This window comes from Cavia porcellus, unplaced genomic scaffold (assembly GCF_034190915.1).
Source record: "Cavia porcellus strain 051 isolate PalLab524CR breed Dunkin Hartley unplaced genomic scaffold, mCavPor4.1 scaffold_27, whole genome shotgun sequence".
Classification (NCBI taxonomy): domain Eukaryota; kingdom Metazoa; phylum Chordata; class Mammalia; order Rodentia; family Caviidae; genus Cavia; species Cavia porcellus.
In genome coordinates this window covers 36,055,212-36,080,744 of record NW_026947510.1, presented here as the reverse complement: position 1 = coordinate 36,080,744, position 25,533 = coordinate 36,055,212, and the positions used below count along the sequence as shown (strand labels likewise).

Below are 25,533 nucleotides of genomic sequence, written 5' to 3'. Positions count from 1 at the left end.
TTTGGAACTCAAACTCAGTACCTTGGGCTACGTAGGCAATGGCTAGACTGCTGAGCTTTGTCTCTGGCTCTTCTACTCACTTTTAATCATGCAAATAGCATAACACTTCTCTTTAGCCTGTCTTTTTAATGTTTTCTTTTATCAAAACACAACAGGAATATGCAACCTCAAATTGTAACTCTGTTATACACTCTCTATAAATTTTTATCATTTATCTAGTCACAAACTGACCTCTCAGTTAACATCTTTCTCCTCGATGTGTGCAAATTATGGGAACATTCTCAATCTTCTGCTATAAATAGATCAATAGGCAGAAAGACTATCTCATTTGTTCCTAAGATGAAACGGCATATTTTTTTTTCAGTTTATGTGAAAAGTGAAAATGCAAATCCACATATCACCTATTTCACTACTTAAAAGTCAAAATTATAGAAAGCTAGGAAACTATTAATAAGAAATCTATTCTCTCTTCACTAACACCAATACAATAATGAAATTAAGAACATGTGTATTACTATTTTAACTTACAACTGATACTTGAAACTCACCAAAAACAAAAGAATTAAATTGCTTTGTGAATCCAAGTGTTATGTAGATCATCTAATACTTTGTATGAATAGTAAAATTCAGGCTTGATAATTCATAAACCATATATTTATGAAATGAAACTTGCTTTTCTCTTAAACAAGTAAAATAAAAAAATTATTATAATATACTAAACTAAAAATAACATTTCATTGCTTTGAGTGTTGGCTTAGATCATTTTGTGAGTTTTCATGTTTTCAGAATTTTGCTCATTCACTTTTTTAACCTTGGAGATCTTGAGAGAGTGAAGCAGAGGGAAGAAACTTGACTCTTCACAGCGAATACTTCCTTCTTAGCTATTGGTTTTGAAATTAATGATGTAATTCAGTTTCTTTGGTAGCATTTGATGATTTTTTAAAAATTTGATGATCCCATTTATTCTTGGAGAAAAAATATGAGGATAAAGTGTGTGAGATATGACGAAGCAGGGGTATTGAAGACTGGTGCTGTGTGAATGAGTTCCTCTTCACTTTCAGTGTTGATCAAATAGAGCCTCAGTCTTCCAGAAAATGAGGGTTCCTTTGAGATAAGTTAGTGCTATCTTTGTATGGCCTATAAATCCTAGGTGGCAATGATGTTAGACAAAAAAGTTTCATTTAGCTGAGTATTTTATGAATCTTATTATTAAAATTTTTGTATCTCAGAACTCAAGCTGTTAGAAGCAAAATTTCTATAGCTGAGACAAGTGAAAGTACAAAGCAGTGAAAGAGAATCTATCTTTATTTGCATTTTACCAAATGTGAGTTTAGTTATGCTTCATAATCATCTATGAAACATTTCAACTGGTGGAGTGGTTATAATCACTTAGGTACGTTTTGGCATAGAAGCAGGAAAAGATAAAGATTTCACAGAACAGCTACTTTCCTACTGAAAAGCAAATATTGGAGACTTCTGACCTAGCATTAGATCAACAGTTAATGTACAAGACAAATAGGAGAAGGAAGGACTTGGCTGTGCATTCAAAGATGTTTGTGAGATTTTAGATCAGCAGGTAAACTGACCTGCTGACCTTGAGTTTTTCTCAGTTTGGACATGGAAAGTGACCTGCAAAGCTTCTTCACCTTTGTAATATTTGTGCAGATAATAATTGGAAATTTGAGCAATGAGTTTATACTACTGATAAATTTAATTGACTGGTTCAATAGAAGAAAGCTTTCCTCAGTGGATCAAATCATCACTATCTTGGCAGTTTCAAGAATTGGTCTCATCTGGGGAATATTAGTAAGTTGGTCTCAATTTATAAATTCATTTCCAAAGCTGAAACAACTTATAATTACTGTTTATATCTGGATATTGTCCAATCATTTCAGTCTCTGGCTTGCTACAATCCTCAGCATCTTTTATTTGCTCAAAATAGCCAGGTTTTCGAGACCTATTTTTCTCTATCTAAAGTGGAGAGTAAAAAAAGTGATTCTGACTATATTGTTTGGAATGTTGGTCTTCTTGTTTTTTAATGTGATGCAAATAAACACACACATCAAAAACTGGAAACACAATCATGAAAAAAATACAACTTGGAATTTCACAGTGACTGACTTTGTAACATTATCAAGGCACATCATACTCAGCATTACCATGTTCTCCCTCACACCATTTATTCTGGCCTTGATCTCTTTTCTTCTGCTTATTGTCTCCTTATGGAAACATCTCCGGAAGATGCAACTGAATTGCAAAGGATCCAGAGATCCCAGGACCAATGACCACATAAATGCCTTGAAAATTATGGTCTCTTTCCTGCTGCTCTACACTAGTTATTTTCTGTCCCGTATTGTGTCATGGATTTCTCACATATATCAAGTTAAACTGGTTGATCTACTTTCTATGGCTATTGGTCTCTTCTATCCTTCAACCCATTCACTAGTCCTCATACTGGGAAACTCCAAGTTAAGTAAGGCCTCTTTTTTTGTGCTGAGGAAGCTAAAGTGTAGGATCAAGAATGAGACAACTGCATAAGTCATCTAAACCATAACTTCTTCATGTTCTGGACAAAATAGAAGTTATCCATTTCAAAGATATTTTATTCTTTTCCTTTTTTTTCTCACATCGTGAAATTCATGTTTTACCTAAGAACGTCACACTTTTATTAATTCAAATTTATATTATTGAGAATTTCAAACTTATGAGTTCATTTCAGTGAGTAAATAATAAAATAAATGACTTGAATTAGCATATATATTAAAACAGTTTTGAAACAGTGGAATAAATATTTTAGAAAGGGTAATATGGCACAGTATATTTACTATTGTTATTCTCCTATGTTTTGTGAAATGTTTTATTTTACCATAAAATAAAACTGCATTAAAATAAATAAATAATATTGAAGTATAATTACAAGTACATATAATAAAATGCAGCCTGATTGTTGCATATTTTAGAGTTTTGATGATGTGTATAATTATGTGACCACAAAATTAATGTCCTTTACAATCCATTCTTCCCTTCATAATCCCTTGCACACATACAGATATTTACTTATTTTTGTTAACAACAAAGAGTTCTTTGATTTTTAGTATTTATGTGCATATGAAATATACATGGTTATGTGATATATGTATATATATATAAATATATATATATATGTATATATATATAAATATATATATATATATATATAAATATATATATATAGGCATATATAGAGTACTGTTAGATTTAAGGCTTCCTTGTCTCAACATTTTATTTTTGAGTTTTATGTATTTTTTGTCTAGAGTAGTAGTTTCTTCCTGAATGGCATTCTTAGTATTCCAGAATGCTACTGGATATATAGAATTTTAAAATCCTTTTAATTATTTATGAACATTTGAGTGGCTCCAAGTTATTGGCCATTATGAATCAGTATCCACATGTGTGTCTTTTACTGATTATATGATTTTATTTCTCTTGTAAATAAAATGTCAAATAATACAGCAAGTAGATTCCTAACTTTATTCAAAATTACCAAAGGATTCTTCAAAGTAGTTTCATCTTTTTATATTCCAACCAGCAATGCATGAGAGTTTTAAATGCCATACATTCTGTTCAACTGTTGGCATTTTTATTGGGTTTTTTTAAGCCACTATTGTCAGTGATTCCTGGTATCTCTTTGGGGTTTTAATTCATATTTTTGTGTCACTCAATGATATTAACCTTTTTTTTCATGTTCTTAAGCTTTCAGACAGTTTTTAATGACTGTTTCTATTATTTATTTTGGTTCACTGTATGTTCATGTTATTTTTGAGTTGTAATTATTTGGTATATAATTTAGATATTTGTCTTTTATCATATACATGTTTTATAAAGGGCCAGAAGCTTGATATCTCATTTTTTACGATGTCTTTCAAAGACAGATAATCTTTTATGGTTTGTATTTCAGTAAGTTTCAGGTGTTATGATTAAGAATAAGACCCGTTTTTATCTTTATATCTGTAATATAAAGTTAGGTCAGAGGTTCAGGTTTAAAATTCAAATATTCATTTATTTTCCAGCACCACTTCCTAAGAAAAATTATCTTTGCTTATTGTTTGAAGTTGGGACATTGTTGAGAACCAACTAATCCTATGGATGTGTCCTATTTTTATAACATGTATTATGTTCCCTTGATCTGCATATCTTTATATAAATAATATACTTTCTTGCCGAGTGCAGTTTAATACTGTATCTTGGGGAGGAGCAAAGATGGTGGATAGATAACAACTGGCTACAGAAGCTCCCCGAGATATTCAACTTACAATTCAACATAATACGGAGTGGAGAGCCCCAAACAGAGGAAGATGAATTCTCTGATCCCAAGAAGAAATTAAGGTGACTTGCTGACCATCTGAGGTCCCACTGCGACTGGCCAATGCCGTGTCTTGCCAGAGTCCCTCTGCAACTTGCTGAGGTCCTGCTGTGACTTGCAGAGGCCTGCCATGGCATGCTGGTCCTGTGGCAACTTGCTGGGATCCCACTGTGACTTGCCAAGCCATTCGAGATCCTGCCGTTTCGACTCACTGGAGGTGCAGTTACATTGAGTTTGAGGGTCAGTGAGCCAAACTGAGAACTGAGCTGGTGGGGAGCCTATATCAACCTGTGATGAGTGATGGGAGTGGAGCCATTCCATAAATAGGGGGGCTCTGGTGCACAACATTCTGGGACTGGGCAGGACTGGCAAGTACAATGGGCAGCAGTGACTTCAGTCAATTGTTCCCTTCCCGAACAGGATTGGTGGAGTGAAATAGGCCTGGGTCACGTGACCTGGCTGAGACCCAATAGGTAATCTGAGGTCAAGTCCCTGCAGCGGTGGTGCACACTACAAAAACTGGCCCTGTGGAGCCTTAGAGGTTTGGTTGCTCTGGAGGGGAGGTGGTGCAATGTAATACAGTAGTGCAGGCCACAGCAGCTTGACTGATCTGGAGGGGAAGGGCTGGCATATGCTGTCCATGTCTGCAACTCACTAGCACACTGCAGTGGGAAGGGTCATCAAGACAGTGTGCTTCAGAAGAATTGTAACCAACAAAGAAAGAAACTGGGGCCTCCGGGAAGAAGCAAAAAAGATGGAAAGAGGAAGCAACAACAAAAAGTCCCCAGGCTCCAACCCTGAGAACATTGACTGAAGACAGGTAAATACAAAGGAGAATGAGAACAGCAAATGTGCAATATCAGATACAGTGCCAGTGCACATAAAGAGATATATTTGGGACCTCATAGATGGGGTCAAAACTGAAATATTTAGCCAAATAAAGCAAGATATAAGAAGATTAATAAAAGAGATACTAAGCACTCCTCAAGCAGACACAGAGAGAAGAAGGGAGGAACTCAAACACAGGAGAGAACCATTTGTTGAAGAATATAAAAAAATATCGAATTAATGAAGCAGATTCAAACAGCACCAGGAAACTAAAAACTCTATGGAAAGATGTCAAATCAGCTTGAAAGAAACTAAGGATAGATTATCCAAACTGGAGAACAGTTTTGAAATGGGGGAGTATGAAAAGGAAAACTTTTTTAAAATAACAAGGAAACAAGCAGTAACAATACAAAGGTTAGAAGATGACAAAAGGATCTATAACTTGAGAATAAAGAATGTGAATGAAGAAGCTGGAATACAAACAAAGGAACTACAAAGGTTATTCACAGAAATAATTAAGGCAAACTTCCAAAAAATAGGAAAAGGAAATGATATTCTGATATATGAGGCATACAGAACTCCAGCTACCTACAACCAAAACAGAGCTACAGACAGGCATATAATAAACAAGATCCCAGAAATTCAATGTAAGACCAGAATATTAAAAGCTGTTAGAGATAAGAAACAGATAACCTACAGAAGAAGGCCCATCAGAATAATGGCAGGCTTCTCGACACAAACCATCAAGTCAAGAAGAGCCAGGAGCAAAATATTCCAAGCTCTGAAAGAAAATAACCTCCATCCCAGATTAATATACTCTGCTAAACTGTCTCTAGAAATTAATGGAGAAACAAGATGCTTCCAAGACAAAGAGGAACTTGGGAAATTCACAACCACCAATCCAACTCTACAGAGAATACTCCAGGGCATTCTAGAGAGAGAGAAATGTACTAGGACTCCAGGAACAGTGGCAGAGATGCCTCAATGAATGAAGCAGAAAACAAAATGAAGAAGATAAACAGACAACTGATGTCAAAAAAAAAGCATAACAGAAATGAGGCAGAGAAGATTTTTTTCAAAACTGGTATGATTGATAGTACCAAGTCTGAGAGTATAGGGAACTACACTGAAGATGACAACACTCAACAATACACATTCTGGTTTGATAACTGTTGGTTTTTGATGTTCTGTACTATATACAAAGTTGTGTTTTCATTAATACTGTTATGTACTGACATATTCAATTGTATTATGTCTGATGACATAACCAATTCTATTGGAGATAACAAGAGGAACCATGGTAGAACTCTTTGTACAACAGTCTTATATGTTTATTTCCTTTCATGTGTTTATAGGAATATGTTTTGTTTCTCCCTCTAATATAGAAAGGATAGAAATACATGTTAAGACTCATACATGAGTAGAATCTATAAACAGTTTATGAGAACTGATGATATGACACATGATGAAATGAACAGATACTTAGAAGAAAAAGAGACACTAAAATACCCAGTGCTGATCCTGGAGTATCATAATGTGAAACCCAGCATTACTATTATTCTTTGTTCAGAGTGATATTAGCCTGCTTGGGTTTATTCAATCTCAAATTGAAGAGATGGATAACTGCATGTATATTTAAGTGTATAGGACTGATAACCATATTTCTAAGTTTTTGTTGGATAGTTGAACAGAACTGGTTGCAGTCTCACTGTTTGAATCCCCACTTTATGTACTCCACTTTAGTATCTTGAATAACTATTTGTAAGAAGACAATCTGTAATCATCAGCTAGTGATTTCTTACTGTTTATTTTTTCTTTGAAATTGTGTATTATTTCTACATGTTTTCTGTTTTGTTTATTCTTTCTTTAAATTAAATTTTTTAAAAAATAGACACTAGAGTACCCAGTGCTTATCATGGAGTGTCATGATGTGAAATCCAGAAATATTATTATTCTTTGTTCAGAATGATTTTAACCTGCTTTAGTTTGTTTAAACATAAATGAAGATATGGATAACTGCATGTATTTTTAAGTGTATAGGACTGACAACCATGTAACTAAGTTTTTGTTGGACAGTTGAACAGAGCTGTTTGCAGGCTCACTATTTGAATTCCCACTTTACATGTTCCATTTTTGTATCTTGAACAACTATTTGTAAAACAACAAAATGTAAACATCAACTAGTGATTTCTTACTGTTTATTTTTTTCTCTGAACATATGTATTATTTCTACCCATTTTCTGTTTTGTTTAGTCTTTCTTTAAATAAAATTTTTAAAAATCCTATATCTTGAAACATAGTAGTAAGCCAAATGACTTCATTCTTTTGTTTTAGATATTTTAGTTTTCCTGATTCCTTGAGTTTTGAACGTATATTTTAGATTTAGCTCAACGGTTTCTTCAATAAAGCTTCCTGGAATACTGATTGATATTGTATGGAATGCATAGCTACATATTTGGAGTATTTGACCTTTTAATAATGTAATCTCCTAATAAATAATCATGGCTTAACTTTTCATTTATAGAGTTTATTGTAGTTTTCAGTGTGCAGATTCTAGCCATATTGTTAAATTTTCATGTTTCTGTAGCTATCATAATTTGTGGTTTTTATATCTTGATGTCTAATTGTATCTATCATATAGAATTACAATTTACCTTTGTGTAGTATTTATATGTATTATAAAATTGGAAAATTGTCTTGTTAAATCTAAAAATACATTTTGGAGATTGCTTGGGGTTTTCTATGCACATTGTCATATGGTCTGTCAATGAAAATATCTTGTTTGTCCCTTTGTAAAAAGCATTCAATTTTTCACCATTAAAATGATTGTACTTACCAGTGTTCCAAAAATTTCCTTAACTACTTTTAGAGTTTATATTCCTAGTTTGCTGAAAGCTTCTATGTTGAATGGGTGTTGACTTTTATCCAATTTTTAAAAGATTCAATATAAAGAGAAAAAGGATAAACAAACAAAGGAATTGAGTTTCAAAACATGTTAGTATGACATTTATGAAAGTTGATACATTGCATAATGCTGTCTTCCTGGTAGCTATCCAGAGTTCAGGATATAAGCCTGATATGCTGTTTAAGAAATATTAGTCCATAAAAACATTCTTTTTAAAAACAAGCAGAAGCTATCTTATATAATCATCTTAACTATTTTGTGTATACATAGTTTTTCTTTTTCCCTGTCTGCTTCTCTCTTTTCCCTTATTACAGTTTGTTTTTTCTTTTAAATAGGTTCTTTCCAACTCATAATATCTAATGTACATTTCAGATTCTACTTATTTGCTCAGTTTTTCCAGCTAGTGAAACAATAGGATTTTTACAAATATGGGTCTGATTATTTTCACTTACATGTATGAGCTAGAGCTGCATTCATTTACCTATAAAAAAACTCCAGTTAGTCCTTCTTTTTGACAGAGTAGAACTCCATTATATATAAAAAGGAATGTCTTTTTTAGCCATTCCTTAGCTAATGAACACTTGGATTGTTTCCAAGCTTTCTCTATTACAAATTGTGCTGCTATAAACATGGGTGTACATACATTGCTGTGGTATGATGTTTTTAATACTTCTGGAATACACCGAAGTGGAATAGCTGGACTGAATAGGTCCTCTAACCCTAGTTTTATAAAGCATCTCCACACTGATTTCCACAATAGTTTTACCAATTTACACTTCTACCAACAGTGAAGAAGGCTTCCTTTTCTCCTTCAACCCTTCCAGCATTCACTATTAGTTCGTTTCTTAGTGATAGTTATTCTTTCTGCGATGAGGTGGAATGTCAGCGCTTTTTAAAATTTGTATTTCTTGAATGATGAGTACATTTTCATATATTTATTTGTCATTTTTGTTTCTTCATCTGAGGAGTGCACATTCTTCTCTGATGCTCATTTTTCGATTGGTTCTTGAATTTGAAGGGCCTGGGTTTTTTTTTTTATTTTCAATTCTTTATAGTGTTCTAAATAGAAGTCCTTTGTCTGAGGAACAGTTGGCTATGATTTTTCCACTCTGTGGGTTTTCTTTTTACTCTGTTGGGTTTTTTTATTGATTACTAAAATATTTTTAATAAGATGAAATCCCAGTAGTTGATATTTTACAAAAGTTTTCATTTTGTTCATGAACTTTCAGTTTATGCCCAGGTATCAAAATTCGTACATACATTTTCTTCCAGTATATTTAGTATATATATATGTGTGTGTGTGTGTGTGTAGATAGATATATGATGTATTTTGACTTGGGACATAAGTCTAGTTTTAGTTTTAAGCATGTGGAAAGCCAATTTTTGCAGCACCATTTATTAAAGAGACTATGTTTCTTCCAAAGCACATGTTTGGATCTACTGTCAAACATAATGTGACTGAGTGTGTTTGCTCTTCTCCTCTGTTCTATTGATTCTCAGGACATCTTTTTGCCAGTGACATGTTGATTTTATCACAGTAGCTTTATAGTATAATTTTAGATCTGGGATTTTGTTATGCCCCCTGGCTGGCCCAGAATTGCTTTTAATAGTCTAGATATTTTCAGGTTCCAAATGAATTTTAGGACTTTTTTCTCTAGCTCTGTAAGATATGTTAATGGTATTTTGATTGTGATTGCATCAAATCTCTATCATAATTTTCAGAATATGGCCAATTTCACAACAATGATTCTTCTGCAACATTAATGGATGTGTTTCTATTGCTTGATATCCTTTTTAATCTCCTTTTTAAAGGTACTGTAATTTTCACTCTACAGATCTTTTACATCCTTTGTTGGATTGATTCCTATTAAATTTTTGAATGTTGATGTGAAAAGTATGATTTAATAATTTCTTTATTATTAGGAGTTTATTAGTTGTATATGGGAATGCTATTGACTTTTGAGTGTTAACATTGTTTTTTTTTTTCTTTTTATTTTACTTAAGGAGAAAAAGAAAAAAACAGAAAAAGGATACAAGTTATACAGAATTTCAGAAAAAATAAACAGTAGGAAATCACTAGTTAATAGATTACATATTGTCATCTTAGAAATAGTTGTTCAAGTTACAAAATTAAAGCATATAAAGTGGACATTCAAACAGTGAGACTGCAAACAGCTCTGTTCAATGATCCAACAAAACTCAGTAATGTGGTTATCTATCTTATACACTTAAATGCACATGCAATTATATCCTTTAGAGCACTTTCTTTTCCTCTCTTTTTTACAACAACATTTACACATTTTGGGTTTTATTACTCCCACAGTTCTTCTTATTTTTTTTTTGACGAGAATAAAACCAAATGTGAGACAACAAAACAGAGTCATTCAAATCAAAAGGATAGATATAGTACATAACATAAAAACAGAATAAAAGGTGGCCAACAATGGTCACCAGAATGCCTCTTGCTATCTTAAAAAGAATTGCCTATATCCTCAGTTATAATAAAATTCAACAAAACAGTAAAGAACAAAATCAATAAAACCAAAACATTGGAGACATGACAGGACTTCAAAAGAAGATAATAGTCAAATGAGAATGGGCATCATAGTGAATCTTATGGTCTTCACAATTTTTGCCTATTCTCTTGAACTTGGTACTATCAAGCAAAACAGAATAGAGTAAAATCAGTCAAAACAAGATGGTGAGAGCAATACAGGGTTTCACATCAAATTAGTAGGAAATCAAAGTGGGTTACTATAATATATCTTGCTTTTTATTTATTTTTCCCTTAATTAAAAAGATAAAAAATAATAATAAAGGAGATTGAGATAAAAGAGGACATAACAATGAAACAGCACAGAACATAACCATTTAAGCAAAATAGCGTTTCACCACAAGACATCCCAACATAAAAATAGTTACCTTAGTGTTTCTTTCCTTGAAATCTTTGATTATAACTTCATATACTATAGCATCAAACATATCAAGACACTGTAAAACCATTCAAGAGAATGATAGTATTATAGGGTATTTAGAACCAACTAACAGAAAATGAACAATGGTTTCTGTATTATCTCCTTGTCTATAAAAGTTTTTGTTTATATTATCACATATAATAAACTCCAATAACATACAACTTGTTAAGACCAATGGAGACAGAAGAACAAAAGCTTGATAGGACTTCAAAACAAGATGATATTAAATCTGCACTAGCTATTATGATGTCTTGTTTTCTCCAAAATAGCTGTTCCTACCATCCAACCTTCTATGCCTCATTTCTATTGAGCTCTTTTTCAGTCATTAGTTGTCAGTTTGATTCTTAATTTCACTTTCTGCTCCATTCATTGTTGCCTCTCTGCCACTGTTTCTGGAATCTTGGTGTTTTTCTCTTTCATAATGTCCTGCAGTATTCTCTGTAGAGTTGAGTTGGTGGTTGCAAATTCCCTAGTTCCTCTTTATCCTGGAAGCACCTTGTTTCTCCATTAATTTCTAGGGACAGTTGTGCAGGATATATCAATCTTGGCTAGAGGTTATTGTCTTTCAAAGCTTGAATTATTTCTCTCCAGGCTCTTTGTAATTTGATGGTTTGTGCTGAGAAGTCAGTTGTAATTCTGATGGGTGTTCTCTTGTAAGTGATCTGTTTCCTGTCTCTGACAGCATTTTGTATTCTGTTCTTATATTGGATTTCTGGAATTTTGATTAGTATATGCCTGAGAATAGTTCTGTTTGGGTTGTAGGTGGCTGGGGTCCTGTATGCCTCATAGATCTGAATATTTTACCTTTTCCCATATTAGGGAAGTTCTCCTTGATTATTTCTGTGAATAACCTTTGAAGTTCATTTGTTTGTATCCCTGCTTCTTCTTTTACATCCTTAATTCTTAAGTTATAGATCCACTTATCATCTTCTAGCCTTTGTATTGGTACTGCTTATTTCCTGGTTATTTTTAAGAAGTTTTTCCTTTCATGCTCCCACATTACAAATCTGTCCTCCAGTTCAGATAATTTATCCTTAGTTTCTTTCAAGCTGTTATGCCAGCTTTCAATAGAGTTTTTAATTTCCTGGTAATCTCTTTTGAACCTGCTTCATGTTTTCTATATTTTCTCTATTTTCTTCATCAAATAATTCTACCCTTTTTCTATGTTTTTCCATTCCACCATCTGTTTTTTCTAGGGAGGTGCTTAGAATTTCTTTAACTATTCTACTTATATCTTGCTTTACTTAGTTAAATACTTCACTTTTGAATGCATCTATGAGGTCCCAGAGATATCATTTTATGTCTATTGATGCTGTGTCTGATATTGCATGCTTTCTGTTCTCATTCTCCTTTGAATTTACCTTTCCTGGATTAGTGTTCTCAGGATTGGGGACTTAGGACCCTTTTTTTTGGTTCCTCTTCCCATATTTTTTATTCCTTCCATGCAAGCATGTATAGGAGGCCCAGTTTTTTTTCTTTGTTAGTTACAGTTTGTGTGAATTTCACCAGCTAGTTATGCCCTCCCACTGCAGTGTACTAGGGAGACACGGACCTGGAAAGCCTATGCTGGGCCTCCCCTCCAGGTCAGTCAACCTGCTGAAGGCTTCACTGCATTAGGGTGCAATGCCAGGTGCAGGGACCTGGTTTGGGCTAGCTTACTGGGCCTTAGTCCATGGTGTCACCCAGGTCAAGTGCTCCCCACCAATCCTGCTTGAGAGGGGAGTATGTGACTGAAGTCACTGCAGCATCCTGTTCCGGCTAGTCTGCCTAGTCCCAGAATGTCCTCTGTTGAAGCCTCCTAGTCTATATAAGGGTCCCCATTCCTCTCAGTCACCACAGGTCGATGCAGCACTCCCCACCAGCTCTGCCCTCATCTTGGTTCACCAATTCCCACTCTCAGAGCTTTCACGTCTCTATCCCTGCTGTGCCAATTCAGATGTAGCAGCGGCGGCAGGAAATTCAAGCTGCGGTTTCCAGAGGCACGGGTTCCTGTGGCGACACTGAGACTTTAGCTGTTCCAGTCATAACACTGAGATTGCATTTCCAGTTGGTTTCTCTCAGCTTAGTTCATTCTTGGGTCAGCAGGGTATATCTCCCCCTGCTTAGGACTCCCCACACTGCACCATTCCTGGAATCCAAGCTGGTTATCTCAGAGAGCCTCAGTAGCTGCTGTTATCTGTCTGCCATATTCTCCCAGAAGTCCAAGTTTAGGTATTTCTCAAAATCAAATTCCTGTCTTTCATAATGAGAGGGAATCCTTAAGAACAAGGATTTCTTTGAGAAACTTGTATGCCATATGCTAAATAAAAAGAAGACAGGGTGAAGAAGGAGAGGGTATGTTTTACACTTGGCATTTACTTCAGTTTCTTTCCACAAAAGGCTCTGTATTATGGGTGTATGTTTTGAAATGTTTGTAAAAAAAATGAGAGAATAACGGAGAGTGATGAATTTTAACAGACAACTCTATAATCAAATAAACATCACTCTCAAAATTCAATTCAAATGAGCATTTAACTTTTAGTAACATTCTGAAGAAGTACACAGAAGGAGTTCCCCTTTCCCATATCTGCACTATTCCCAATGCTCATATAGAATCAAAATCTGACTGTTTCCTTTAATTACAGTCTGCACATTTGTATGCCCAGGTTTCATTAATTTTCTATAACTATGTAAAATGTCATATAGGTAGACTATGATATAAGCTCTGAATTTTGGTAGAACATGGTGAAAAATAGTGGGATATTTCCATCTTATGGATAATTTCCTTTATTTTGTAAATGAAAAAAATAAAAATTCCTTAAGAGGATCGTAAATTTTAAGACAAATGTTACAACTAAGGCTCACAAGATCAGGTTCATCTAGGCACACTTACCACTGAAATATGACATATGGAATTTAATTTCTTGAGGTATAATTTTGATCTTCACTCCAGCAACATGTGCCATAAAATATTTACACATTTCCTAGCCTTTACTCCATGACAGGAAGTAGTAAGAAAAACTACTTCAAGGGTTTTCAAAAAGACAGGAGTAGAAGAAGTGTTTAAAATGGGACCTTTTGTTTCAGAGTGCTTTGACAATACAGTTTTCAATGTAACTATAGGTTATATACATCAGAAAATATGATGGCTTTCATTAGGCCCTGAATCAGTAAGATTACACAATCTGGACTGGATTCCCTATCCTAGAGAAAGAACCTTCGAAAAGTAAGAAAAATGTCTTTATTCTACAAGAATTGTTTGTTTATTGAAATTCAAGTCAAGTATTACAAGAATATGAACACAAGGGAAGAAACAAATTTTTCCCTAGGTTTAGTGACTAAACTCATTACAGTTAATGATCAGTTAGAAATCTTTTGTAGTAAATTAAACAACCATTTCAAAAACTATCTACTTTCTATTAAGGCACTAGGATTTAGAGAAGATAAACTCACAAAGATGACCTACAATAGACTTATTGCTGCCTCTGGAGGTTTTTGGCTAGACTATAGTTGAGTAAAGGAATTTTTAATCATTCGTGCTAAGTACTGCTCAAGACATCTTGAATCCTGCTAACACACTCAAGCAGTGTTACTAATGGAGGATTTCACTAAATCTATGGCAATATCCATTCCTTCTTCTAGTGGTCTGAAATTCTACCAGTGACCATGGATAGCAAATGTACTCCATGAGAAAGAATTGGTTAAGTATGGTCTCCACACATGTTCTGAAAATCCTGAGTAACACATACACCAGAAATTTTTTATTTGTTAATAACATGTTCTCCATCTTCCCTAAGAATAGATTCTGCTAAGCAAACAAGGTGCTTAGAGGAAGTGGGAATATAATAGAGCAACAAAACATCCTCCTTATGCTTAATTCTTTCTTGAAATTTCTCTGAAAAAAAAAAACATGATTCCACAATAAAGGATATATTAAAAAAAAAAAAAAAAAAAAAAACCTCTGGTTTTACCTGACATTTCTTTCAGTCTTTGGCTCTCTAGGAGTATATAACAGTGAATTATTTTAGCAGTTAAGGAGTACATTTCTCAGTTGATAAACTAAGAATAACATCCAGGGAAATTACCATAGAGCCTCAGTTTCCAATGATTGCTACAGTTTGAGTTTATGTCCTGACAAACAAGTGGGGATAAAACACACACAAATCTTCTAATCATTCTGGTCAATGAAGATTCTTCTGGATTTTTAGATTCAAAGTGAAAATTTTCCTCACTGCCAGGAATTGTCAAAGATTAAAACGTCCCTTAATCATTCACTACCTGTTGGGTGGATGAAGCACTACAAACACTGAAGTAGGACATGTTCAGCAGAGGAGCTAAATTCGTAAGACAAAGGAAGGAAATTCAATTTTAATAGACAACTGATCATCCCAATATTTATCACTTTACAATTTTTTCCCTTCTACTTATCCTTTGGGTTTCTCTTTATATTCTTTATCTAGAAGCTTGAGATGTGGTATAAGTTATATTTATACTAACTCTGTTTCCCTGATGGGAGAATACATCACTATATATTTCCCTCTTAGGACTTCTTTCATTGCATCTCACAGGTCCTGTTGTGTTGTATCTGCATTTTCATTTAATTATAGATATTTTTTAATTTCCTCTGTAATTTCATCTTGACCCATTAGTTGTTCAAGAAGGTTTTATTTAATTTCATTATATTTATGCAGTTTTTGAGGTCGTCTTTTGTTATTAATTTCCAATATCATCATATTTTGGTTAGATAGTATACATGAGAGAGTTTCCATTGCTTTGCATTTACTTAAGCAGGTTCTATGGGCTAGTATATGGCCTATTTGGGAGAACATTCCAATTGCAAGAGAAAAGAATGCGCATTCCGATGTTGGGTGGAACACTTCGTAAACCTCTACTATGTTCATTTGTTCCATGGTTTAGTTCAGTTCTGATGTTTCTTTGCTGATTTTTTTTTGTTTGATTGAACTATCTCTTTGTAACAGTTGGGTATTAAGGAACTCCATTATAATTATGTAATTGATCACTGGATATTTCATTTCTGTTAATATTTGTCTTATATAGTTATCTTGTATTTGGTGCACGTGTTTAACATTTTTATTTTCTCATCTTGAAATTTTCTCCTTACAAATATATGTGACATTCTTTATCTCTTTTGATCATTCTAGATTTGAAGTTCACATTGTCTACAAAAAGTATAGCTACCCATGCTTTTTCTGAGTTCTTGTTGTATGGAGTATTATTTTCCATCCTTTGACATTTAGTCTATGAATTAGTTTTTTAGTAAAATATATTTCTTTTATACAGCATATTGCTGGATTTTGTTTCTTGATCTATTCTGCCAGATTGTTTCTTTGGGTTAGTGAATTAAACACATTTCCATTTATGGTTATAGCTTATATCTATTGGGTCATCTTTCTCATGGTATTTTTCTCATGTTGATTGCCTAATTCTCCCCTCCACTTAATTACTTGTCCTGCTAATTGGTTTATTTCTTTTATTTTTAGGATAGTGATCATTTTTATCTCAGCTTAAAATATCTTTCTGTAGAAAACTATAGTGGCCTACTTACCCCTCCAGCGTTCTCCAGGGCCAAATGCAATGTACAGTGGGTGGCCACCTGCCAGAGCCAGAGACTTCGGATGCGATGAAACCTGGCGAGGAGCGCCCAGTGCAGTGTGGTGCATGCGATGGTGTCTCTGAGTTGGAGCTACAGGAGGTCCTAAAGCTGTGTGCTGCAGAACACATGGATTAAGCAGTTGAATGGCTGGGAGCCCTGACCCGTGCCATCTGGAGCGAGCCCGAGCTGGCTTACGAGGAGCACCATGCCCATGGCCTGCTGACACGCTTCTTTGAGCAGGAGTCACCGCCACGTCCAGGGCCCTGCAGCCGCACCACCAATTGCCCACAGCCTTCCACGCCGCTGAATGGGCACCTCCGGGGGCCAGCGCGCCAGGGCGCTGAAGTGCACGCTGCTGCTGGCTTTCCTCTGAGAGTAAAGACGCGCTGCCCTGCATCACCTACACCTGCAGCCACAACTTCATCGCCGAGATCCAAACTAAAGCTGCACTGGGGCTGAGGGCAGCCCTGGAGAGCCTCCCTGGGCCGCCACAGCCTGTGAAGGTAATTGTCTTGGGAACCCCTGCCGAAGAAGATGGTGGTGGCAAAATTGATCTAATTGAAGCAGGTGCTTTTAAGAACCTTAATGTTGTATTTATGGCCCATACCTCCCAAGAGAATGCAGCTTAGCTACAGGATGTGGCTGAACATGATGTGACTGTGAAAAACTATGGAAAGGCTGCTGCATAACCCTGAGAAGGAGTAAGTGCTTTAAATGCTGCTGTTCTTGCCTACAACAATGTATCTGTGTTAAGACAGCAAATGAAACCAACCTGGAGAGTTCATGGTATAATAAAAAATGGTGGTAAACCCCAGCATCATTCCCTCTTATTCTGAATTAATTTGCTACTTCCATGCACCCTCAATGAAAGAACTTCAAGGTTTGTCCAAAAAAGCAAAAGATTGCTTCAGAACTGCAGCTTTGGCCACAGGGTGTACAATAGAAATTAAAGCTGGAGCACATGATTATTACAATGTTCTTCCCAATAAGACCCTGCGGGAAACTTATATGGAGAATGGAGAAAAAAACTGGGTATACAATTCATTTCAGAAGATATGATGTTACCTTGCCCGTTAAGTTCTACTGATTTTGGAAATGTTACTTTTGTGGTTCCTGGAATTCATCCATATTTTTTCATTGAATCTGATACCTTGAATCATATTAAACAATACACAGAATCTGCAGGATCACAAGAAGCTCAATTCCACACTTTAGGGGTGGCCAAAGCTCTGGCGATGATGAATTGGATGTTATTTTTAAACCAGGGTTGCTGGAAAAAATCAGAGAGGACTTTAAATTGAAACTTCAAGAAGCGTTTTTAAATAGAGTAGAATTTAAGAAAGACTTCGAAGTCATTTATGAGTAATTAAGAGAAAGTGATAATTTTTTCTTTAATTTTTTAATGAAAGTGTGTTTAATTTTCAATCCTAAAGGCAGCAGACTTTTCTTATGTGATAAGTAAGGACAAAATGTAGAGAAAACACACATCTAAAATAAAATATTTGCAAGTTATACTTGGTGGAATTGTGATATTTCAGGAATTGGTATGTGATACAATTTCCTAAACAAGGATATCACTGATAACATGATTTATCACTGATAATATTTGATAAATTTATATATAGTATATTTGTAGAGATCCAAAGAATTTCAAACCTTGCATCGATACCTATGAAAGAGTTTTATAGTAGGAGTGGTAGACCTTTTCTCTGAAGTACTTTTAAAAGTTCTAAATTTAGGCAAAGCTTATTTCAAATATCTGACTATGACTGCTTCGGTATAGAATTCATTTGTAATAAAAATAGGCTTTTAGTCAGTGATACTTGTGAGAAATATCTAGAAACTCGGGTACAAAGAATAAGCTCTGATTTCACCATTTGAAGGAAAATGAGAATGTTCTTTTTTTATGGGTAGTGAACTTTAAGGTGGGATTCAAGTAATTCCTAAAGCAGTGTATGGTAACAGGAAAAAATTACAGACAGACAGGATTAGACTCTTCCTCCAAGGTGTTTGTGTGGAAGCCCAGGCTATTCTAGGAGGTCTTGAATGAGTAGCACTGGCTGGCACCTGCTTTGCTCTCAAGTCTTCAATGTCCCCAATAGTGCCTTCTGCTTGGAAGCCAGCCTGGCTTACCTGACTACAGTATCTTGAGTTTCCTTAAGTCTCATGCAAGCGCAATATTGATTAAACATTATTGTAAGTTTTTCATGGCTCCTTAGGTTAAATTTCTTAAGAATAATAAAAGAAAGTGGAAAAAAATACCTGGTAAAACATAGTTTATGCTGTGATTAGAGTAAAGCTCTGGAATACTTTATTGTAAAGGGAGGTCTTGGACAGAAATGAAAGAGGAAGAAAAAGTGCATTTATTTCTCTTCTCTGATAAAAGCAAGTCATTTGGTTCCTCTGATCTGCCAGTTTGCCATTTGGAAAGTTAGATGAGATCATCTCTACTTACAGTGTTCAGATAACTCCTAATTCCTATTCTATCCAAAATCATTTAAATTTGCAAGGAAGAGGGATTGTATTTGGTAGGGATAGTTGAGAATTTCTTCTGTATTGGGGTCTGTACATAACAGTCTGATGAAGTAAACAGCCTACATTTTTGTACAATCAATATGCTAAGAATAGTTCTTATATTTTTACATACTGTAAAACAAAACAAAAGCGGCAGAGACTGAATGATGTAACCAGCAAAACCTAAAATATTTATTACCTGTTCTTAACAAAACAGCTTGCCAGCCTTTGTTCTTCATAGTAAAATAAAGCCCATTTCTTGTTGATTTACATCATATCAGATTGTGTCCTGGGATAAAATTTAAAGCTTATGTATTGAAACCACCAAGAATGGGATTTGGATATCCTGACATGTTTGCTTGATTAATATATTATAGTTCATTAGACGTTTGTACTATTTGATACAAGTTTCTTGTCCCCATTTAATCTTTACCTCATTCCAGAATAGTTACCCTGCAGCCCTAGGATTTTCCTCTGTGCAGGCAGTTGTCTTAACTCTTCATATCACCATTTGGAACTTGATCCTTCTTGCCGACCATTGTCTGATTATATAGAAGAGAGGGCATCAACAGAAGCTTTAGCACGGATTAGACATGCCTGAAACACCTGGTTTGATAAGGAGATTTAGTTTCCTAGTTATCAATTTTTAAACTTTTTGAATAAATGTTTTAAATTACTAATGTGAATACTTGTACCTCAAGCAACAGAGTTTTATTTTTTGAAACTTTGATAAAATTTTCATGATTATTAATTGGTATTCCAACACACTGATACATCTTGTTTGTGAAATGTCACAAGTTGTTTCATACAAAATGTACATGTTTTGTATGTGATTAATACACATTTTAAAAACAAATTGGAGATAACTCAAGGTTAATATTCTGCTGTTAATGATTTGTTTGCATTTGATACAGTTGCACTTGAGAGCAAAATGTACAGTTGTAGCTGATATACAGGACATTGGTGCATAATCTTATGTGCCATGTCCCAGTGTTGGGAACTAATATTTATGCAACACTAAGATTTGAGCCACTTTTGAGTTTGTTTATATTTTGTTTCTGTTTTAATTTAAAAATTTTAGTTAAACTACAGATCTATCCTTTGGAATATGGTCACGAATTTATCATATCAAAGTTGAACTGAATCTATACTGTCTAGAAATATGGCTTTTTAATCTTTGGTATTTTACGTTATTTAACCTTAACTATTATTTAATATAATTCAGATTTTTAAAAATCATTTTTTAGTTTTCATATACCAATGAATTTATTGCACTGTGTTACAACTAGAAGTATAAATAAATACGTGAATTTTGGAGTAAATCCCTGTATCTTTAGAAATGAATTACAGCTGATCTGCATTATATCATTTGAATTTAGGAGACTGCTTCTTTTGTAATTATAGTTTTCTTCTGGAATAAATTTCTTTAACCTATAAAAATATCTTTCTGTAGTCTTTTTAGTGTTGGTTTTGTGCTTATAAATACCTTCATTTGTTCTTTGGCATGAAAGTATCTTATTTCTCCATTGATTTTGTGGGATAGTTTTTCACTATGCATCAATCTGGTTTGAAAATTGTTTTCTCTCAGTACTTAAAATGCTTTACTCCCAACTCTTCTTGACTTGAGGTTTGTGTTGAGAAGACTGCTATGCTTCTGATGGGCTTTCCTTGATAGATGATCTATTTATTTTCTCTAATAGCTTTTAATAGATTGTTCTTGTGCTGAATTTCTGGGATATTTATTATTGTATGTATGGGTGTAGATATACTGTGGTTATGGGTAATTGGAGCTCCATCTGCCTCACTTAACTGTATGTCAGGCTCTTTACCCATGCTTTGGAAATTTTCTGCTATTAGTTCTGCAAATAGTTATTTTTAATGTCATATGTGCTGACTCTTACTTTTTCATTGACGAAAATCAGTCATTGTTTTTCTTTGCATCATACTGTATCTGTTGAATTGTTATTTCCTGGTTCTTGATATTATGTCTTCAAAGCATGAAAATCTATCTTGTTTTATTCAAGTGGTTAAAACCAACTTTCAGTAGAATTTTAAATTTCTTGGATATCTGTTCAAATCCATTGCATGCATTATTTCTTTCTTATAGTGATCATTCATGGACTCCATCCTTTACCTATAATCATCTATTATTTTATTCTATCTCTACTCCAGATTTGCTGAGCAATTGCCATATAAATGTTCATATTTCTTTTTTTTTAACCTGGGATATAATTTCTGATCTGATTTCTTCTGTAGACTTGTGGATTTATTATTCTATTTGGTTAACACAATTTCAGAAATTTCAGTCATAGGTCTTCTATTTTCCTTTATATATATTGTTATCTCCTGGACTAGTTTTGAGTGGACTGGAGGTCTGTGGCTGACTTTTGCTTCTGCAGCTTGTCCTTTTCTATTTCAAAATTTTTATATTATTTTCTATGTCGACCCTTGTAAATTTTGGCACAAGGTGTTTTTATCACTAGTATCAAATCCTTTCTAAATAAGATTTGTTCTTCAAGAATGCCTTTTGTATACAAGATTCTTGATTCTGCATTTCTCAATATCCTTTCCAGTTTATTAAGAGTGAGATGTTGCTGTCTGTTTGGCACAGTCCCGGTCCTTTGGCATTTAGCTGTGGGGAGATTATTATCCCAGAACTTCCCAGTATTATTACAGAAGTGAGAAAAAAAATGATTAAAACTGATATTAAAACATTAAAACTGAAACATCATTATTAAAGTAGAATTGATTACAAATTAAAATATCATTGAGCACAGCTTAGAAACTGAAAAACTGTGGTAAATATTAATTTTGTACCTTTAAGGAACAAAATTTACAGTTATATAACAGTAACAATTATAAATTGAGAGTTTGTATGCAAAGTAGAATTTACTGCTGGACTGCAACCTCTTCTGTTTGGAGGAGGGCAGAAGAGTGTGGGAACCTTATATCCCAAGTCTATCCTGGAAGGTTTGAGTTAACTATACTATTTTAGTATATCCTTTTTTCTTCTTCTTTTAAGATTCCAAGCATGGTGGGAAGTCATCCCAATACAGTGATCCACTAGGAGCAGAGTAGGCTGGCTGGCCATTTTATTAAAGTATTTATCTATGTTTTGCTTAATCTATTAGTTTCTTACATTAAATTGATTTTATTTTCAGTTTGTATGTCCCTACCCTTTCTTCCAGATACCTGTGTTTTAGTTGAATTTCTCTGAGTAGCTCTGAATGAGGCTTCTCCTCTAGTCAGCCATGTTGTTTCTCCACTGGGGCAACATTTTTAATCAAAAAGGAATAGACAGATTTTGTACAGGAAACATCATTATTCATCTTTTTTTATTAAGAAATCTCTTTCTCAGTGAAGGCAAAACATATGCATTCTAAGACCAAATGCAATACAGAAATTCCTACTGTCAAAATTTGTTCCACATTTTTCTAGCCAGCACATTAATGCAAGAAATACTTTCTGTATGCAACACATGGAAATTCTATGGAGATAGCTGGATATATTAAATGAATAATAGAAATGTTTTAAATCTTATCCTTCATATAATTATTTCCATAATCCATGGAAAATATTTCAGTGAAACGTCTTTTTGGCTCTAATTGCTACACTTTGCTGCCATTGCCTTTCATGAGAAACTTGGAAAATTCTTTCTGTACTTTTGTTTGACATCTTTCTTATTTATTTATTATTTATTTGGGAATCAAACCTTGCCCTTCACAAACAGGTGCTATACCATTGAGCTATATCTCTAGCACTTCTATTCACTTTTAATCATGAAAGTAGCGTAACACTTTTCTTTAGCTACCTTTTAAATTTTTTCTCTTATGAAAACACAATAGGAATATTCAACTCAAAATTCTAACTGTTGTCCACCCTCTATAAATTTCTTATTATATGTTAGGTCACAAATTCTAGTCCATCACTAACTTCTCAACTGAGTTCTTTGCACATATCTAAGCTGTTTCCAAATTGTGGAAATACCCTCAACCTTTTACTATGAACAGACACACAGGAAGATTGTCTCATTTCTTCCTAAAATGAAACGGTGTAAGGGTATAATTACAAATGCAAATAATAAAATGCAGCTTTTTATTGTATATTTTGTTAGAGTTTTGACGATATATATAATTTATGACCACAAAATCAATTTACAGTTCATTCTTCCCTTCACCATCCCTCACATACATGCAACTACCTACTTATTTTTGTAACAAATAATTTCTTGATTTCTAGCATTTTATATGTATATCAACTATACATAGTTACAGGATAATTTTTTAATTTCTAGCATTTTATATCAGCTATACATAGTGATATGATATATAAGTATATATAGTCATAGATTGTGTACTGTTATATTTAAGGCTTCTTAATATCAGCATTATAATTTTGAATTTTATTTTTTGTTGTCTAGAGTAGTATTTCCTTCACAAATGGTATTCTTTATTAGTGCTCTTGAATACTATTGGATATATTGCATTTAAAAGATCTTTGTAACTATTTATGAATAATTGAATGGCTCCAAATTATATACCGTTATGAATAAAACTGATATCAATATTCATGTATGTGTCTTTTTCTGATTATCTGATTTTATTGCTATTGCCTAATTAAAATGTCAAAAAATATGTCACATAGATGCTTAACTTCATTAAAAATTACTAAAGATATCTCCAGTGTGGTTACATTATGTTGTATTTCATTCATAAATATAAGAGAGCTTCAGATACTACACCTTCTGTTCATCTACTGGTATTTTTATTTTTGTTTAAGCCATTGTGGTCAGTGTGTAATAGCATCTCCTGGTGATTTATTTTAAACAAAAAAAGGGATAATAATGATGCATAGTTTCATAACAAAATAGGAAATTAGCACCAGCTAATATATCGCATGCTGTTAACTTCAAAATATTTGTTCAGATTACAAGATTTAGGTGTGAAAAGATGAGCAAACAATCAAACAATGAAAACTCAAAATTGGTTGGCGGTCTAACTCAGTAGCACATCACCTGCCTGCAAACACACAGCCCCTATTTTAACTCCTGGTACAAAAGAGAGAGAGAGAGAGAGAGAGAGAGAGAGAGAGAGAGAGAGAGAGAGAGAGAGAGACCATTCTTTTAAATGAACTAGCAGATTAGTAGTATAGTTATCTATCTTGTATACACATACATACACACATTATATATATATGTGTGTGTGTATGCATATAATCTTTTCCCTTCTTTCTTTTCTCCTTTCCTCATCCCAGTTGTTGTTTTGTTTTTCTTTTACCACTTTCTTTCCCGTTCATTTTCACAATATCTATGGTCCATTTTGGATCTTATTCTTTCAGGTTTTTTTAACACTTGATATGTGTTAAATAACAGTATGATATTTACTCATGTGAATCTGATTCATTTCATTTATAAGTATAGTCTCAAGTTTCATTCACTTACCTATAAAATGGTGAATTTTATCCTTCTTTATCACTAATACTCCATTGTATAAAAATGTCATATCTTTTTTTGTCCATTCTGTGGTTGATGGGTTTTTGGCTTATTTCAAAGCTTTAGCTATTATAAATTATCACTGTAAAAACTGGTGTGCATGTATCACTGTGGCCTGATACTTTAATTCTTCTGAGTAAACACCCGAATGGGAATAGCTAGATTGAATAGAATCACCAACCCTAATATTTTAAGGAATATCCACACTGATTTCCACAGTGATTATACCAACCTGCACTCTCATCAATAGTGGAAAATGGGTCCTTTTTCCCCACAGTCCTACCAATATTTGTTACTGGTTGATTTCTTGATACATTCATTTTTTTTTTTGGAATATGATGAAATTTAAATATTTTGATTTGCATTAATTTGCATTTAATTTGCATTATTAGTGACTTTCAACATTTATTCATGTATTTATTTGCCATTTGTATTTCTTCATCTGAAAAATGCATGTTCAACTTACATACTTATTTTTGGATTGGGTCTTTGAATTTGATGAATCTGATGTTTTTAAATTGTTTATAAGTTCTAGATGTGAGGGACAGTTGGATAATTTTTTTTCTATTTCTATGAATTTTCTTTTCACTGTGTTGGACATTTCTTTTGACATGAAAAAACTTTCTAATAAGATGATATTCCAGTTGTTGAACATAGGAAGTACTTCCCATCGAGTTTGATTTTTGTTCCTGAAGTCTCTGCCTACTCCTAGATCATCAAGACTTCTACTACTTTGTCTTTCAACAGATTTAGTATTTATATTTTAATATTTAGATTTTTTATCCACTGTGACCTTAATTTAATGCATGGTGATAGGCTTGGATCTAGTTTTAATCTTCATCATGTGAAAAGTCAATGTTTCCAGCTCCATTTATTAAGGAGGCT

At 33.8% G+C, this 25,533-nt stretch overlaps 1 protein-coding gene and 1 pseudogene across 1 annotated transcript; both read left to right on the top strand.

Moving 5' to 3' along the window:
* The first annotated feature begins 1,617 nt into the window (after positions 1–1,617).
* Positions 1,618–2,538, top strand: LOC100727498 (taste receptor type 2 member 13-like). Its single transcript, XM_003470295.2, has one exon. The coding sequence runs from the start codon at positions 1,618–1,620 to the stop codon at positions 2,536–2,538; it is 921 nt and encodes a 306-aa protein (XP_003470343.2).
* Positions 2,539–16,670: 14,132 nt separating this feature from the next.
* On the top strand, positions 16,671–18,009 carry LOC100727220 (xaa-Arg dipeptidase-like; annotated as a pseudogene).
* Positions 18,010–25,533: the final 7,524 nt, after the last annotated feature.

What these genes read in the sequence shown, in the direction of transcription:
- LOC100727498 (XM_003470295.2), top strand. Translation starts at nt 1,618, where the DNA reads ATGGAAAGTGACCTGCAAAGCTTCTTCACCTTTGTAATATTTGTGCAG.